This window comes from Aedes albopictus, chromosome 3 (genome assembly GCF_035046485.1).
Source record: "Aedes albopictus strain Foshan chromosome 3, AalbF5, whole genome shotgun sequence".
In the NCBI taxonomy this organism is placed as follows: Eukaryota; Metazoa; Arthropoda; class Insecta; order Diptera; family Culicidae; genus Aedes; species Aedes albopictus.
In genome coordinates this window covers 202,455,746-202,474,824 of record NC_085138.1, presented here as the reverse complement: position 1 = coordinate 202,474,824, position 19,079 = coordinate 202,455,746, and the positions used below count along the sequence as shown (strand labels likewise).

The 19,079-nt window shown below is 36.1% G+C and overlaps 1 protein-coding gene across 32 annotated transcripts in view; it reads left to right on the top strand.

Moving 5' to 3' along the window:
* Positions 1-19,079, top strand: part of LOC109404958 (basement membrane-specific heparan sulfate proteoglycan core protein) — a 305,493-nt gene that overhangs the window by 216,534 nt on the left and 69,880 nt on the right. For 20 of the 32 annotated variants that reach the window (XM_062858588.1, XM_062858579.1, XM_062858575.1 and 17 more), the window contains 8 exons: positions 1,498-1,608; positions 1,813-1,932; positions 12,301-12,417; positions 13,036-13,149; positions 13,284-13,423; positions 13,498-13,588; positions 15,977-16,195; positions 16,576-16,707. In XM_062858588.1, the coding sequence (XP_062714572.1) occupies positions 1,498-1,608; positions 1,813-1,932; positions 12,301-12,417; positions 13,036-13,149; positions 13,284-13,423; positions 13,498-13,588; positions 15,977-16,195; positions 16,576-16,707 (1,044 nt within the window). The remainder of the gene's footprint in view (positions 1-1,497; positions 1,609-1,812; positions 1,933-12,300; positions 12,418-13,035; positions 13,150-13,283; positions 13,424-13,497; positions 13,589-15,976; positions 16,196-16,575; positions 16,708-19,079) is intronic. The other 12 variants (XM_062858590.1, XM_062858587.1, XM_062858591.1 and 9 more) reach the window with 7 other exon arrangements.

Sequence of the window (19,079 nt, the reverse complement as noted above, 5' to 3'; positions counted from 1 at the left end):
TCTTTGGTTTCTCCGTATAGCGACACGTTTCCCTAGAAAGGTTGGAAAACTCTGAGCAGCACCTACAACAGGTAAATACGCGGAGTAAAACGAGAATGCAAAAAGTTTCCCATTCGATGTTCATCTAGAGCAAAACTCGCCAGGGTTTGGAATAGTGATAAACAACCGTGCAGTGGCATTGATTCATTTCGTTAGTACTTAAATTTGGTCATTTCAATTTCGATATTCGGCAACCAAAAAAGCATTGATTCCTAATGTCTATTATAACTAATCCCGCATAGCGGACATTCGATGTCAATAACCACCCAGCGAAAATATACGGTAGTTGGCTTGACTGTACGTTCTATCCCTCGAAAAAGGAGTAGCCAGCACTCGACACAAGTTTTGGCACAGTGATTTTTATTTGTCCCCTTCTCACTTCGGTAATATGAAGAGACTTTCAGATCAATTCGAAACCAGGCTGCCACCGATTTTCCGTTGTCAAAGTGTGTGTGTGTGTGTTTTTTTTTTTAATTTAATGGTAGGAGCGCGATGTAGAGAGGACACGTGATGCCTCGGCTAACTATTGCTGCACTATACCTCTTCTTCGGGTTCCTAAATATGGAACGAACAGTGCATTTGGATGGCGACTGGCGAGGCCAATCAAATAATGTTTGAAGTAGGCTGTCGAAAGTATCAGCTTAGCTTATCTCAGCCAGTGCTGAGAACTGTGCACATCAGCAAGTGCACATCAGAGGACAAATACACTTTCATGAGTCCCATTCAACCGAAAAATACGTTTTTAAGTGCTAAGAGCATTATTTTTTCTCAGGTAAAACATTAAAGGAGTCATACTTACATTATTCAAAAATTACGTAACGCTTTAAAGGACATACAATATATCAATCATTCTATACGAAAAGCTCCGCAAAAGGAAAAAGGAGGCCCAAACTGAGGAAATGTAATATGTCTTCTAGGGTATGCTACTTTATAACATTGAAATAGCTTGATTGCATTTCCCACAATCAGCAGCACAAAAGCACGACAAAACCATGACTCCAACGTAAAAGAGAAAGCAACCTCAGAAGCCACAATCAAAATGGACTGAATGATGCCCATTTCCTAGGCTCCGTCTTGTAGTGGTTCCCGCAAAACGGTAGTGACTGTATCATTTTGCATTAGTAATGCGTCATGTGTAGACAAAACACCCACCAAAGACCAGCAAATTACATAAGCCCATAAAGTTACGACCGAGTGAGAAGCTGTTGATATCTTTTATCCGCGAAACTTGTTTGTTATTATTCGTGATTCGCACGTACCGCGCGTTCTCGCCATCCCTGTGGTCGTTGTTCGAGTAGCACAAACGAATGCGGTGGCCAAATGCCAATAATCCCTAACAGAATAACCAAGTAGTATCAAATACATGGAAATCCTCTATAACAATTCCGCAGCGCCCATCATGCTAGCATTTGTTGATGCCTTGTAACATCGGGATTTTCTCTCCTTTTCCTCTTACAGAATGCAGTCATGAAGAGTACACGTGCCAGGATGGAAATTGTATTCCTATAGAAAACCAGTGTGATGGTCATCTCGATTGTGAGAATGGCGAAGATGAGCAAGACTGTTCAAGTGAGTATTCTTTTTCTGCTTTCTAGCGCCTACTATGTACATATGTATTCATCTGTCATTCATTTGTTATCTGATCGAATTTTGGTTACCATTGGTGCACATTTTCTGTTTTACCATAATTTGGCCATATTCGAAGCTTATCCAAAATTCACTGCACACATTCTAATTCGGAACACTTAAATTCATTGCATGCCTGAACACAAGAACGAGAATGTGCATCAACTGAGTTCCAATGCAACGATGGCCGTTGCATTTCGAAGGACAATGTATGCGACGGAATCAAGCATTGTCCAGATGAAGAAGACGAGGACTGTGAATTCGAAGGTATATAACAACACATTATCGAAATTAACACAAAATTTCAGATTGTTCTGACCGGAGTTCTGGTGATATATTCCAATTTCCAAATCTGATTTTCTTATGTGTAAAAACAAAGAAAGTGGGACTGCAAAGTGACACTGATTTTGGCATCTTACGATATTTTATCATTTGTTGGTTATTCTTGACTCTTCAGGACGCGCGCCGTTGTAAAAAGTCTAACACTGTCAAAAAACCTCGCTCGTCGTATACAGCCCAAGCGAGGTGCAGTTGTTTTAGCCTCAAACAGGCGCGCGCACTGAAAGGTAAATGATGAACGTATAATTGGACAAAGAACTGTGGCAACTTTTGTGCTAGGGAAACAAAGTCCAAGTTGCCAAGATGGGGGTAAAATGGCCCAACTGCTAAAATCATTCCTGAATGTGGTTTTATCATTGCTATAGGTGAATGGTGTCAAGATATGTTTGCATCAAAACATCCTTCTAGAAGCCAGGCAGTCAAACCCACGGAAAATCTTTCAATTTCGCAATGAAAATAAGCAATTTCCGGTTTTTCGTGCTCGTAATAAGGGTTTTTTGGTGATTTTATTACCAGTCATGTGCTTTCAAGGAGATTGAGAAACACATGGAGGCGCATGGTTGTTGTTGTCTTCGCTTTCCATGTTAGGGGTCATTCAAATATGACGACTATCGATTATGGGAAGGGGTCTGACACTCCATGTATTGAGTATACGACAACCGGGACAGAGAAGGGAAATAGGTCTGAAATGCACGAAAAATGATGGACGTAATTTTTGAATGTTTTTATTAAGGCGAAACTGGAAGCATTTCCACATTTTTTGGTTTTTGATTTTTAATAAAACAACGAAGCAATATTTTCAAAATCGGTTTTCGTACACATGTAGAGTATGGATCAAGGCATCTCCGGAGTTTTTTCTAGGTGGAAAATGTTTTTCGTTTTTGCAGAAACCATTTTTTTGTGAAATTTTGTTTAATCAAAATTAAAAATCAAAAACCAAAAAGTGAGGAAATGGATCCAGTTTCGCCTTAAGTGGCATCAGACTCCATGGCAGATGGCCTTTTTGTACCACTTCCATTTTAGAAACTAACTTTGAAAACCGCTTAAAGTCGATGAATATGCATTAGTTTCGTAAATATTACTGCTGAAGTATCAAGCAACTATAGTTTTTTTGCTGTTACCACTTTGAATGAGCAACAAATGGGACTATTTATAATTGAAAACAATGAGTTTTTGGAAAATGGCATCTTTCCCCTCTTTCCCCCTTATTTGATCCGGTACTTCCACCGGATTTGTCCAATCTAAAGGAAATTTTGTTTAATAACACTTAAAAAAATTGCCACATAAGCAAACCTATGTGTTTCTCACAGGTTTTGAGCCGCTGGATCCAAATTTACAATCTACGTCTTTTCCATATGGAGAGTATGGCTCGTCCAACCAGATGTAGGGCAATTTTCGTTCTCCCATATCCCTTTGCGGTACATTCACTTTTCATATAACTTCCCTTTGGACATAGCGTGCGGGACCTTATCGCCAAAAATGACAAGTTTTGACTGAACGCCAGGAAAATTTGCTACTTTCTTGAAACAGTTTTGAAAGTTTAGAATACTTTTCGAAAAATTTAAGTAATTATCTTCATTGTGGTGCAACGAGCACATGAGACGGGCTCTCTAGGAGCTACGCGCCTAGCTCGCACCCCTAGAATTTTCGTGACCCTCCTCCTGTCAGCGCAGTACACTATGATTTTGATTTTGATGCTAACAGGCAATTTGGCGGAAGACTTGCTGTCACATTTTTGTACACATGAGAAATAGGAAACTGTGACCTTTCATATCAAAACACAAACTGTGACCTATTTTGCGCCTATTTGAAGGCAAAATTTAACTTTAAAGCAAATGAACACCCTTGCCGCTTATCGGCTGATACAAAGTTAGCATAAACAATAGTTCAGTCTAAATCACGATAATGCCCCATTTTGCTCCCAGAGTCTGGGCCCAGACAACCTAAAACTTAAAAAAAACTTACATTTTGCATATTTTTAAGCTTATGTGAGCCTAGTTTCAAGCTAAAATTCATGAAAACAAAAAAACCTTAAACCCGATACAGGTATGTTCCGTTTTTATCAACACGGTCCGCGATTTTCAGTTGACAAAAACGGAATAGTGATAAAAACGGAATAATTTTCTTTGCCCAAATATTTTGCAACATTTTAATATGAAATGGAAGTTTTACTGTAGAACACATTCAAAAATTTAAAATATGCAGTTTAATATGAAATTTCATTGTTTTTTGATGTCTTTTAGCACATCTTGGTTGCAAAGTTCAAATTACAGTTTTCTGACTGTGACGCCGACAAGAGGTTTTCACCACATATGTGACCACATTTTTGGAAATTTATTTTCGTTGAACGCATGAATGACACATATCACAGTTCCAGTACCCGAATCGACGTTTTAAAATATGACATACTTCCAGGAATGATTAATCTCCAGGAACGTAATTTCGATATCCTAACAAAAAAAGATATGTTTACTTCCGTCCAGAAGGCATTTCTCCATGATTATCATCTTCACAGATTCCTATAAAAGTTTCGTCTAAGATAGTTTTAGGAAATCTCCAGGAATTTTTCTAAGCAATCACTTGTAACTTCTCCAGAATATTAGAAGTTCTTCCAGAATTCTTCTAGGTTACCTTGTACCATGCCGCTTGTTTATCTTTTGGAATACAATAAGAATCTTTAGAGAAAAGAGGTTCTGCCCCTTATGATTTCTTCAGAAATTTCTTCTCTGGTGAACCTAGATGTCTTTTTTCTAAATTTTTCCTTGAGATTTCTTGGGCATCCCACCATAAAATGGAATTTATAAACTTTCCTTATGCATTATGTTGGGAACAGCTCGGTTACGTAGTGTAAGATTCGGGTCTAGAATGGCTCTAATGCACGACATGGGCTAAGATAATCATTCTGGAATTTAACCTCGACACCCTGTTGAAATTCATCCAAGAGTTGTTTTGGGAATTCACCAAGATTTTAAATAGGAGTTTCTCCGTTTCTTTAAAATTTCCATCGGGAATTCTTCCAAGATTGCATACTGAAATCCCTCCAGATTTTTTTTCTGATATTTCTCCAGGGGTTCCTCCAGAATTTCTTTCTGGGAATCCTTCAGCAGTTTTTCTAGAATTTCATCAGAGTTTCTTATAATATTTTTCCCTGGAATGTCCTCCATCCAAAAATTTTTTCGAAGGGTTCCTACAAGACTTTGTTTTGGTAGTTATGCCTTACTGGAACTTTTATAATGAATAGTTCCAAAAGATATTCGAACGGATTATATCTTTCATCTTTGTTTTTCCTCATGATTACTAGATGAACCAGTCTTCGGCTGAAAATCTCGTTAATAAAGATAAAATAAAAATAATAATTCTCCCCGATTTCTTACTGCGTTTCCTGGGAATCTCCCAGAGATTTAGTATAGAAATCTTCCAATTGTTCCTCGAAAGATACTTTCAGAATTGATGGGATTTCTTTAGAATTTGTTGGGAATCCTTAGTGTCTTTTGGGAACTCTTCAGGAGTTGCTGAAGAATCCCCCAGATCGTTTTCCAAGATCCTAGACTCCTCCTTCCTAGAGAAACTTATTTCTGAAAGACTTAACTCCTAATTCAACTGAAACAATTTCTGAATTATTTCCTGACGATTTCTCAGAAGAAACCCATTCAAGAATCTGGAGGAACACAAGGTAGAATCGCTAATAGGAATTACTGAAGAAAACCAAGATTGAATTTTTAGAGCAAACGAAAGACGAAATCCCGGATAAAATTCTATAAGAATCTCTAGTTAGGCTAGTGAATGTAGCAGTATCAAGGATGATAAGAGAGATCTCAGGTAAAAAAATTATCCCCCTCGGAAAAAATCAGCGACCAGGAGAGAAGAATTCAGCACATCGCGTAATTCCAAGAAAATCGTAGTGTAGAATTAGCATAAGTTAAAATACACAAAAATAAAAATAAAAAAAAGAAAAGCAAGAAAATCTGTAAAAAATCGCGTAAAATTTATTTCACTTAAAAAAGTCTTGTAAAAAAGATAGTAGTGTAAAAATTCAGGCAATGTCAGGCAAAGAAAACCCTAAACTGTTTAACTTCTTGAAGAACACTTGAAGAGGCAGGCCAAGTTCCAGTTGGTACGTAGAGCCGTAAAGAAGAAGAAGGAGAAGAAGAGCGGAGAAAAAGGATCTTCAGAAGGATGTTCTTGGAGGAATACCCAGATGGGACAACAATTAAGGTGCCCTAATAGGCTAATGAAATAAAAAAAAAAGTTCGATTAACCAGGGTGATTTTTTTCTATTGCCGGATAATCGAGTCCGTCCTTTGATGGTTTTATATGCACATCCCATATTTTATTGATCTATCATGATCAGAAACTTATGTTACACTTGGAACATGATTGAGCCCTTTTACAAAACGACAAAATTGTTGATGATGATATTGATATTCACGTGTTACCTCCTGCCACCTCCTGTCAGATTTTTATTTATTAAATTGACTCGTTTTTTTTTCTATTGGATTACCCGTTTAATTTTTCTTATATTCAAATAAGAAGTAAAATTTGCGTTGGAAAGCATGAATTAATGTTATTTACAGCAAGATTTACAGGTGAATTTGAAATGTGTTGAAAGCTACTGTGACGTATACGTCTTCTATGTCATCATTGGTGGGTGCTTCAACTTTATTATTGATGCGTTGCCTCAAGATTAATGTTAAACTATAAATAACTCGTGTTCGAGGGAAAATATTTGACAAAAACTTTAGTGTTGATAAAAACGGAATGAAATGTTGACGAAATCGGATAGTGACAAAAATGGGTAGTGATAAAAACGGATAGTGACAAAAACGGAACATACCTGTACTGATATTCCACATTATAAAGAAAAGTTATGACGTGGACAGTTTTGAAGAATCAGATATAGTTTGTGACAACTTGTACATACACGCAGAAAAAACTATGTCAAATTCAAAAATAATTGAGGTAAATTCAAATAAATTGTCAATTTGTTCAGGCCACAGAAATGAAACTGTTTGGAGCTAATCGAACGTCACATTTGAAGCAAATTCAATCCATGTTTGAAACAAAAATGCATCTTCTGACAGATTATGTTAGAAATAAATGTAAATATTTTTTTTGTGTCAGGTTGGCCCTACGGAAATATTTGTTTTCCCATTAAACTTATAAAGTCATTTCCTTCGCTGGAAAAACTCACCTCCCGTGTTGTATTGCTGTGTGCGTTCAAGATGCAAACGGTGCCCAAATGCGCTTCAAATGCGGTAACACATGTTACCAAAGGCAACGTAGCAACCATAGCCAATATCACCGCCAACCTAGGAACCGAAAGCTCCCACTGACATCGGGTTACTTGTTAGAAAATCTTACCGCATTTGGTGGTCCCGCATTTGATATTTGCATTTTGAATGCACACAGCAATACTTTCAATGTCAACATCATGCATACATCTATTTATTAGATAACATACGCTCCCGAAAACAACCTTGCCTTTTTTGCAGGAGGAAATCTTGTTTGATGTTGCAGCTGGAACTTGTGAGTTTTGTTTATGTTCTCGACGGCAGAACGAGGGGCTCCTCAATGGGTATTGTCGAAATAAAAGTGTTATTGAGTTAGTTTTAAAAATTAAAATTTTAGTTTTAAACATTTTATCAGTTTACCGATTAAACATGAATATTTTTGTTTCAAACGAACGAACTTTGTCGAAATTTGTGTAACACGAAAAGTTCCCTATTTTGGCCCATTCCACCCTTTTTTGTTATGTTATTCAATGCAAAATATGACTGAAGATTAAAAAGATTACATCCTTAACCGGGAGCGGTCGCATCGTATATTGAGTACACGCATTATGAAAAATGTACGTGGTGTCACTGAAGGTGATCGAAAATGCGACTACTTGAGAGGGTAAACCTTCTGACAGTCACACCATCGGCCACCACGCTGATGTTGTGTACCACTAGCGGGATTTTTTCAACGTGATGTACAAAATACAACAGTATTGAAAGTAGGATTTTATTACAGCAATAATTAAAACTCACATTTTGATGCCTACTTTTATCAAAACCATTTTAAGGGTAAATAAAACACTCCGATATTTAATCCTTTTTGCATTCATTTTTTTTCCTCCCTCCTCTCCTCTTCTTGGCGTAACGTCCTCACTGGGACAAAGCCTGCTTCTCAGCTTAGTGTTCTATGAGCACTTCCACAGTTATTAACTGAGAGCTTCCTCTGCCAATGACCATTTTGCATGTGTATATCGTGTGGCAGGCACGAAGATACTCTATGCCCAAGGAAGTCAAGGAAATTTCCTTTACGAAAAGATCCTGGACCGACCGGGAATCGAACCCGTCACCCTCAGCATGGTCATGCTGAATACCCGTGCGTTTACCGCCTCGGCTATATGGGCCCCTTTTTTTCCTCCCCTGTTGGGGAAATTAAGCCACTGCGTCCAATAGGCTGAACTTTTGTGGCATAATTATTACCACAATAAAACTGTTCAAACTCTCAACAGATGGCGATCCGTTTGATTAGTTATGACATCTGTTGGTGGGAAAGCTGAAACTATGACACTGCTAGGTTTATTGCGGTCATCATCAAAGTAATCTTGCTTTCGTTATTTAATTTTCGATAATTATGGTCCTCGCCATATTGAAAAATAAGATAACGTGAATAAACAATAGTTAATTTTGCTCAAATTTGAAATGAATTGATAGTTTGCCGTCACTTCCTTAGCATTTTCACGTAAACAAGCTCTATCAGCTGAGTTTTCTTATAATTCGAGATAGCTTTACTAAATTAACAAATTGGTTTATTTCATTCCACGATGATTGATTATATTCACAATTTATTCTATGTTTTTGCAACCCCAATACTCACGGTAAAAATGAATGCGCATAAGCCTAGCAAAACAATAACTACTAAATTATTACTCTGAAATGATTGCTGGCTATTTGCGAATGATATCTCCTCCTGAACTTTACGTGCCATTGAAGAAGCTTCTCTGCATCTTGAGCTGTTGTAGTTTTTGTTGAAAAAAAAACAACAACAAGAGGACTCTTTTCGACTATGGAAAAAATCAACTAGGTTTTAAAACAGTTTTATTATGGTTTGCAAAACCTCTTCAAGAGTGGTCCACTTAGCCGGATGATGCTATTAAAGAGGTTATCAAGAAATTTTGATGTATGAATCAGTTTTTTTGCAAGTTTTATAAAATTGGTTATGAAAACCTCTTACAGAGCCGAACAAAACTTAAAATGTTACTTGAGACAAGCAGCTCGGATCACGATAACGTTCAATTTTGCCCCAAAACTATAACTTGGCCGAGGTTAATCTGCCTTGGGTTGAACATCTCTTGAATAAATATAATAATAATAATAATAATAATAATAACTATAACCTAAACCAATGAAACAAACAAAATTTCTACATGTTTTCTGCCACTGCATAAATTTTTCATTTTATGTTAAAATAAAAAAATATCGAAAGCAGTATAGAAACTGAGAGAAAACCTCTATTTTACAAAGTTTTAGATTGTACAGGATAAAATGGAGCATCATCATGATGCAAATAGAACGCCAAACTACCACGCTGAAGTAAGAAAAGCTGCTCAAGTACTTTTCATAGATTATCTGGATTGTATTCTTTTGTAGGAACTTTCTCTAGAATTTCATTAAGTCACCCGAAAGGTTTTCTTTTTTTTTATTATCAACTACCTACTTTACCGAATTTACAGCTCTATTCTCCACTAGAACCCTACGAGCGATTACAGTTGATAGCTGCACTTACACTCTGTTAAGCGCCAAAATGTATGCTGTTCTACTAAATCGAACTGGTTGATTTTTATTTGTGCTGCCTTTACTTTCCTCCCCTATGCATGGTAGAATGATGCCCACGTAACAACTTTTGTATGGGAAATTTTAAAATTTTGTATGTAGCATAACACAGCGCAAACCCGCCGCCCCCCCCCCCCCCCTTTAGCGTAACTTAATATAGTGGTTTTTTGGTTTTATCACGGTCAAAAAAATTTAACCGTGATATAAACAAAACCGTGAATTTAGCGAAACGAGAAATAAATGTCATCCAAAATCTTTCAGCTGCAAAATATATAAGTCGTAGCTTATATTTTTTAACTGTTTTGGTGGACTGGACAATGCAGTATTTATTTTATATTGATTTCGGAATGTTTTAAAACAAGTGTGATAAAAACGAAATAAAAATCGTGATATAATCGAATAGAAAAACGTGAATTTGGGCGAGTAGTGATTAAAACGACTAGTGATAAAACCGAAACGCCACTGTATTTATTTGAACAAACCCTGGACACGAGGATGCTGATGTGTGGTTGATGTTCTTTTTTAATTCGAGATTCTCACGAAATTTATCAAAATACCTTAGGAGTTTTCGCCATACTAATTTCATGAGACCAATGAGACTGGTGAAAGAGTTAAAAAATCTCAATGAGATGCTAACTATGGAATCGATTCCTGAGCTCGTGTTCAACCCACATGGCTACCGATGCTTGAGGACACTGTCACGGAGTGATTTTATTTAAAGGTTGTTTTGGGAGTTAAACCTATGAAAATCTTTTGCCAGAATGTTTTTACTGTCCTTTTTACGATTGATTTTGTATCTGTACCTGGGATCAATCTAAATGTCAATCAAGGTTACACCTCACATATTTTTTCATATACATCTCAGATTATGGAAATTGGAATATCGCACACCAGGTTTCAAAAAACTGACCGATCTACCGCAATAACACTGATCAAACATATTTACGCCCTCGCCATCGCAAATGGAATTACTCACAAGGGAAGAGCACGCAGCTGAGATTCTGTCCACTAGGAAAGTTTACTTGTCACGATCATTCGTGCGTCTCAATAATAGGCCGTTGCGATGGAAAAGTAGACTGCCCTAGAGACAGAGCCGACGAGGAAGAATGTCGTAGGTTTTCTAACTAACAGCTAACTTTTAACCGTCGTTTGAGCTTCCTTTTAACGATACCTTTTTTCGCCATTTCACTCCTTCTCTCTCTCCTAACAATCCATATTTTCTGCTGCTTGGTTTACTTTGTGCCATCGGAAAAAGCATGTCCCAGAAATACCTGGCAGTGCGATTACGGACAGTGTATACCTCTGGAGCAGAAATGTGACGGAAACATCGATTGTCCTGACGATATCTCCGACGAGCGCAACTGCCCTAGTAAGCCCAGTGTAGGAACGGGGAATAAAACATGAGTCTGCTGCATGCCCTTTTCTGTATTTTTTGAACATTCAGTAGGCACGACTATTTCTGCTATATAGATGTAGATTTTTATTTACCAATTGAGCTTTTGATGCGTTTTCCAAGTTGTAAACCAGATTGTGCATGTCGTTGTCAAGTATGTTTTAAGCTGGACAAAGCAAATCGTATCTGATGGCGAGGATGAGTAAGTATAACCGTCTATTTAGAGTTTTCCATCTATTGATTTACCTAGTGCTGCCGACTCAATTAATTGGCCTAGCAGGCTAGGTGTTAATTGATACATTTTGCAATATACACGGCATCGTCATTTAGCGCAGCTTGCAATACCTAGCACATTCTTGGGAAGGACGTTGAGCTCACTTTAAGTCACGTTTATAAGCAAAAAGCGAAAGGTTTGACGCCCCGCTTCAAATTGCTAATTTTTATTCTCTGTCAAGTATTGTGATGTAATCTCCCTGATATTTATGAATCGTTTTAAGAAGTAGCCATATGCCAAGAAATTAATTTTGATTATACCTGATCTAAAATGAGTTACACAATTACAGCAGGTTGTGTTTTTTTGTTAGAATGGTTTTCGTATTTGACAAGGGTTGATAAAAATAACATGCTCTTGGACAATGATCGGAAAATAACTGTATAATCCAAATCCACTATTCACATTAGAAAAAATAGTTATTTATGTAATAAGTTGTAATAAGTTGATTTTTTTCAGCACGATTCGAATACGAGTGCTGAAAAATCGAGTTTTGCTACGAGTTTTATACACAATTTTATGCAATTTTATTTTCATGCAACTCATTTGAGTTGCATAATGTACGTAATGCAACTCAAATGAGTTGAATTGTGAAAATTATATGTACAACTATTTTTCATTATGCAACTCATTTCAGTTGCATAATGAACCATTTCGGAAAAATTGGCCAATTGCATAAAATTGATTAGTTGTAATTTATAATAAACAAGTTTAACGAAATGGCATAATGTTGTAGCAAATGTTAATTTGAGTTCAACAATCCGATGGAAATTCCGAAACAAAATACAATTTGAAGCCATCGTTTTTAGGCGATGAATGCGGTGAGCATCAATTCAAATGCGTAACGGATGAGTTCTGCATACCGATAGAATATCATTGCAACAGACGATTGGATTGCTACGATGGATCCGACGAGAAGGGTTGTGGTAAGTTTCGCAAAAGAATTAGCTGTTTTTTTTTATGTAGAGCTGCTTTTACGTGTTTGCTCTGTAAAGTTCCGCTTTCATGTCAAAAATTGAAATTTGTTTTTATTTTCTATTTACTACTACAAAACCACGAGAAAAACGTATAAAACTTCAAATGATGTTTGCTTAAATCATACATGACTCCTACAGGATTGAGAACATTTTTTTATCAAAACGGAGAAATTTTTAACATTTATTCTAAATATCTGTTTCAAAAACAACTTAGGTGTCTAGGAATCCTATAAAAAATGAATTACAAATCGAATACAAACACAAACAAACATAAGATAGACAATGTTTCTGTAGCTGTGAAAACTGACAGTGTTCAAATCAAATTGAATACTCGGTAAAAATAATTAGGAACATAAAGACGTGTAAAGATCCGCATACGTACAAATGCGAAATTGGTAATGCTTCAGTAATTGTCCAGCTTCCGCTTGGTGTTGGTGTTTATCGCCGCGTAGTAAATGACTTTCATGATTTTTTTCTACTATCTAACACTATTGCATCTTACAAATGCCACTAAACCTGCGATAACGTATTTCCTGCATGGGATTTCCACAACACTGCATGCAATAGAAATTTGTAACCCAGGAGACTTCCGCTGTGACAATGGCTACTGCATTCCCATGAGTCAACGCTGCGATAGATTTCACCAGTGCAGCGATGGCAGCGACGAAAAGGGTTGTAGAAGTAGGTTAAAGAGTTACTATTTCATCAATACATCTATATCCACGCACATTCGATATTTCTTTATAATTTTTTATTTAAAATTCTTTATTTTAATATTTTGTTTTTGTTTCTTTGCTTGTAATTTATTTTCGTAGCTGAAACATGTAGTACTGATGAATTTACCTGCCTGAATGGAGAATGTATCAGCAGTCATGACCGATGCAATGGCCGCAATGACTGCGGTGACGGTTCCGATGAATATGACTGCCCCAGGAAATGCGATGACCGTTATCAGGTTTTGTGTCTAAATGATAGTTGGAAAAAATTGGTTTGGTTCTTCATTTTGTTCATTCTTTTTTTTTAATTTAGTTTACCTGTTCAGATGGTACATGCATTGCCAAGTCGGCTCAATGCAATGATTACGAAGACTGCCCAGATGGCAGCGATGAATCCAATTGTGGTAAGTATCGATATAGCATTTTCATTGTTTTGCTTTTGCGTGTATGTGTCGTCGAAGCTAAGTGTCGTCAATTTATGTGTTTTGCTTAAGAAAAATACTTTCATAATTACATTAGCAGTATTCGCGTAAAATAGCCATACTATTGCTTTTAATGTTTCGTCCATTTGTTATTGATATTATTGTATACTGCTTATTTTTTATCATATTAGCAAATTTCACTGCTTCAAAAGGCTTTTAAATTCGAAACATCTCGTGACGATAACCATTCAGTGTAAATTCATGTATTATCTCATCAAAAATGTCGTAACTTTTCGTATAAATATTAAAATCGACGACTTCACAACGCACGCGAACTTTGTTGAACGAGCTTTTGGAAACGTATGGGCTAAGCATATATCAAATAAGCCTTATTTAGGGAGCGTCCATAAATGACGTAGCATTTTTGGCTGATTTTGTACTCCCCCGTCCCCTTGTAGCATATTTTCCCATTACAATGTGTACACACCTATTTCCCATGCTTGGCTTTTGCATGACCAACGTGTTTGAATCTTGAGACATCGACGGCCGTCAAAAAAAAAGTGCAAGCTTTCACTATACGACCTACATATATTCTAAGAAAAGAGGGCTTGACTAGGGTAAACGCTCCCTTAGTGGAGGTAGTACCAATAGTGGAGGTAGTGGCAATTTAGCACTATTTCGGCCAAAAAGCTCGCAAATGACATTTTAAATAGATGCATCATACAGGGGTTGGCCAAAATGTTTCGGATAGGCATCTTTTTTTTCTCTCTCAAAAATATTCAACATGCTGTAACTTTTCATAGAGTACATCAAAAATTCTCAAATTGTGACTGTTTGTCAATCTATCATATGTGCATCACTGATACAAATTTGACCCCTATTGGTTAATCTTTCGCGAAGCTAGAACAGTTCTCGTAAATCACTATTTTTAGACAACCAATTTTTTGAACTGTCATATCTCGGAAACCAGTGGACCGAATCGAAAGAAATTTTGAGCGTTTATCAACAATATATTGATAATTCATACAACATTGTAAAATGTAATATTTTCTCACGATGAATAAAGTTATACCGGTTTGACATTTTCACCCATATAGAGGAAAGTAAGTCAAATTTACAATACCACACAAATATTACTGAATGTGTTCTTCCTTCAATCCAAATAGGCTCTAGAATATCTAATTAGAGATATTTTGAGAACAGAAGTAAAATTGCTTTAGATATCAAAAACTAAAATTTAATGACGTTGATGTAAAAAAAATATTTTTTTTTCGAAAAAAATCCAAAAAGTGTCAATCTTTGATAACTTTTTTGAATGTTTAAAAAGTACCTACGTTTTTATAACTTGTGAAGAACTAATATATTGTTGATAAACGTTCAAAATTTCATTCAATTCGGTTCACTGGTTTCTGAGATATGACAGTTCAAAAATAAGCAGTCTGAAAAATAGTGTTTTACGAAAACGGTTCTACCTTCGCGAAAGATTAACCAATCGGGCTCAAATTTGTACCAATGATGCACATATAATAGGTTGGCAAACATTCAAAATTTGAGAATTTCTGATGCATTCTATGAAAAGTTACAGGATGTTGAACTTTTTTGTGAGTGAAAAAAAGTTGCCTATCCCAAACATTTGGTCACCCCCTGTACATACCTAATAAATGGCATTAATTCAGTTTTGTGTTTCGGAATTGCCGTAAAACCTATTTTAAATAGTTATTTTCCTTAAATTTTTAGCTGGACTTTATAAAAACTGAAATAAACAATGGTTTTAACATTTTTCCTAGCAAGTTTAAATGAAAAACTACCGATTTAATGTATTCAGACTCTTATTTTATGGTATTATCAATTTTATTCAGTTGTTTTACTACAAGTAGCTACTAATAGCACCACTATTGGTACGTTTACCCTATGTGAATTTCTTTGGATACTACCTGAGGTGCCACGAACTTCTTCCAAAAACATCATGTTGCCTTTCTGTCATCCATGGCAAGCCTCGTTGGATAAATCTAGCACTCGTGCTGATAAAATCATAATTTTTCAACTTGTTGCATAAATAACTATTGTATGCGTTTTTTTTTTAAATTTATTTATCGATAATTTATTTCTGAACCTAAAAAACAGTTTTAAAAATCTCATTTTTCAATATTTTTCAATTCCAGAAGTATTAGAGACATGATTAATCTGATTTCATTCTCAAAGTAAAAAACGCTGGGAATATATGTAGCATCAATTATGTATTCTTGCATTGTGTTTCCAAAAGCTCGGCATAACTTAAACTAAATTCTCGTTCAAAAAAATACAACAACCCATAAACAAACCCTACATGCACCGACTTACAGTGATCGCCAAATTTTCTATACCATCCAGACGATAATTCTCTTTTAAAATCATTGGATCATCACAATCATCACAATCGTGCTAGCGTTTCTCACCATCAGCATGGCCAGCATCAACCGGGTTACAGCACCACTCGCTGCGGACACGACAATTTCCAGTGTCACGATGGAATCTGCATAGCGGGCTATAAAAAGTGCAATGGAATTGTGGACTGTCACGACCAGTCCGACGAGCTCGATTGTCCATACGGTATTCCATTCCCTAACCAACCACAGCAGGTCCAAGCCTGAAGACGATGTCTTCTTCTAGGAACAAGCTTCCAATCCGCAACATTGAAATCCATCAAGCATCTACTAGTAGTACACCGGTGAAGCTTATTCCTAGAAGATCCATGTTTCCATTCATTCATCCAAAATTACTATAATTTCTGTCCACGCTTGTGTTGTTAAAAAATGGCTTTTCGATTGGCACACACTAAATTCATTGACCCCAAAGATTCGAAACATCGTTTATTTGCTTTGGCTTACTTTGGTCAAGTATAGCTCACGTTCTCTTTCAATCCGTTGCTAAATCGTTCCATATTTCGGACAAACAAACAAACGAACAAACAAATGACATCCCATCAACAGCTAACGAAGACGACGAGGAATGCGCGAGTCATGAGTTTTACTGCGATGGAAGATGCTTAGACAACAGTTTCCGTTGTGACGGTAGGATTGATTGTCAAAATGGAGAGGACGAAGAAGAATGTGATATTCATGGTAATTTTTAGTGTGCTTCTTATGTGCTAATATAATATAACTAACATTTAGTTTTTAATTTTGTAATATTTTGTTTAAGTCTTGAGTAAAGATACAATACCCAAAAACTTGCGGAGGCATTGAAAATGAATACAATGGTTACATTTTTAACCGTTATGTGTCCAACAAACTTTTTGCTTGCTACATCGTGTATTTCAAATGGGTGCTGGGTACCCGGGTACCCTGTCGGCCACATAAGGGTTAATAATGCTCATAAAACATATGTCCGCAAGTTTTGTGTATCGCAATTACTATTCCTAATAAAATTAATCAATTTTCGCGTACGCGTACTTTAAGCAATGCACAGTGGGAAAAATCGACCCAAAAAACGGATCTTTTATCGCCGCTGGTTTCGGTACGTGAAGTTGACCATTTCTGACGTAAAAAAATACGAGAAATCGATTGGTGCTAGATTCATTCACCGCACGGCACGGGAAGTGGTCCATTTTGCCCCATTTTGCCCTTTTTCCATACAAGATTAGAATCAAAATGTACTTTCAAACAACAAGCACGACTGTAGATCGTTGAAAATAGCTGCAGATATGATTAGAGGTTCATAGCAATCATAAACATACAATAAAGATCCTTTCAAATGCTTATTTTGCCCCATATGCCCCAACAACTGCTGGAAATTCACACTTTTACCTAATTATGAATAGACTTTTAATGATACAGTTTTGTGGCATAAACAAAAAGCGATATATCTATTACCACCAGAATCATCTTCGGGAGTTGTCCAATTTGCCCCATTTTGCCCTTTTTTCATAGAAGGAAATTTAAAATGTATTTATAAGAAACAGATACTGCTAAGGAACGATAAAATTTGTTTTTGGTGCAATTGGCAGCTAACAGTAATTATGCGCGTATATGAAAGATCTTTTCCCTATTTTACCCTACATGCCCCAAAACCTGCCCCCTTAGGATTAGAAATTCCTAGACCAAAACAAGCTATGTAAGCAACCAACGCTGCGAACAAGAAGGCAATCCGCCAGAAAAAAATACGATTACAGGATTGACTGATGGACCAAGAACAAAATAGAAACCTCGTCATCCTGCGATTGGACTACGTTATCTATTTAGATAACTGGGCACAATTAATGTTATCTGTTGCATGTTTGTGTTTTGTGCATTTGTTATGTTCGATTTTATTGTTCGTATCTAGTTCCCAAACGTGGGGCCCGATATGGAAAATAAAATGCGCATTTGTAGGGGTTTTTACGTTACATTGTTAATATCCATATTTTGTATGGTTTTGCAATGTCACTGATTGCAAAACATAAATGAGATCATTTTTGATATATACGAATTTATTAGTTTATCGATTAATGCTAGAATCATTCACGGAATGGTACAAACAGCTGTCCATTTTATCCCAATTTGCCCTGCTTTTTTATGTAATGAATTATAAGCTAATAAATCAATTAATTAAATTAATAAATTAATTTCTCTTATGTTCATTGGTGCTGAAACCGATGTAATCGAAAATACAGTCATATATATGACTTTTTCTATAATTTTAGCTTCTCATGGGGAATTAGAGTATAATAAGTATTTTATAAAATGTGCCAAATATAAACAAAACTGATTAAATAGGCCGTCTATAAGTACCAATATGTATATATTAAAGATGCTACATTTAATCAATTCTGAGCATATTTGCCACATATTAAGATTAAGATCAATTAAGATTAATGCTTATTATGCCCTCAGTTCCCCACCAAAAGCAAGAATTGGAAAAAAAGCCATATATAATAACTGTCCTTTTAATTACATTGGTATCAGAAGTCGATTAATTCGGACATAAGCAAACACGAGAAATCAATTTATTCATGAGACGACAAAAAATCATGGCGAATTGGGGTAAAATGGACAGCTGTTTGTACCCTCCCGTGGTTCTAAAGCAAATTGATAAACCGTATTTGTATGTATTAATAATGACTTCATGTTGCAAATATGATGTAGAGTGATGTTACAAAACAATACAAAAAATGTTATCATCCAGCAGTTTCTGGGGCATGTAGGGTAAAATAGGGAAAAGATCTTTCATATACGAGTATGATTACTGTTAGCTGCCAATTGCACCAAAAACTAACTTTAACGTTCCTTAGCAGTATCTATTTCTTATAAATACGTTTTAAATCTCCTTTTTCCATGAAAATAGGGCAAAATGAGGCAAATTGGACAACTTCTGAAGATGATTCTGGTGATAATAGATTTAGCGCTTTTTGTTTATGCCAAAAAAATCAACTTCAAATCAGTAACATTAAAAATCCATTCATAATTAGGTAAAAGTGTGAATTTCCAGCAGTTGTGGGGGCATAGGGGGCAAAATA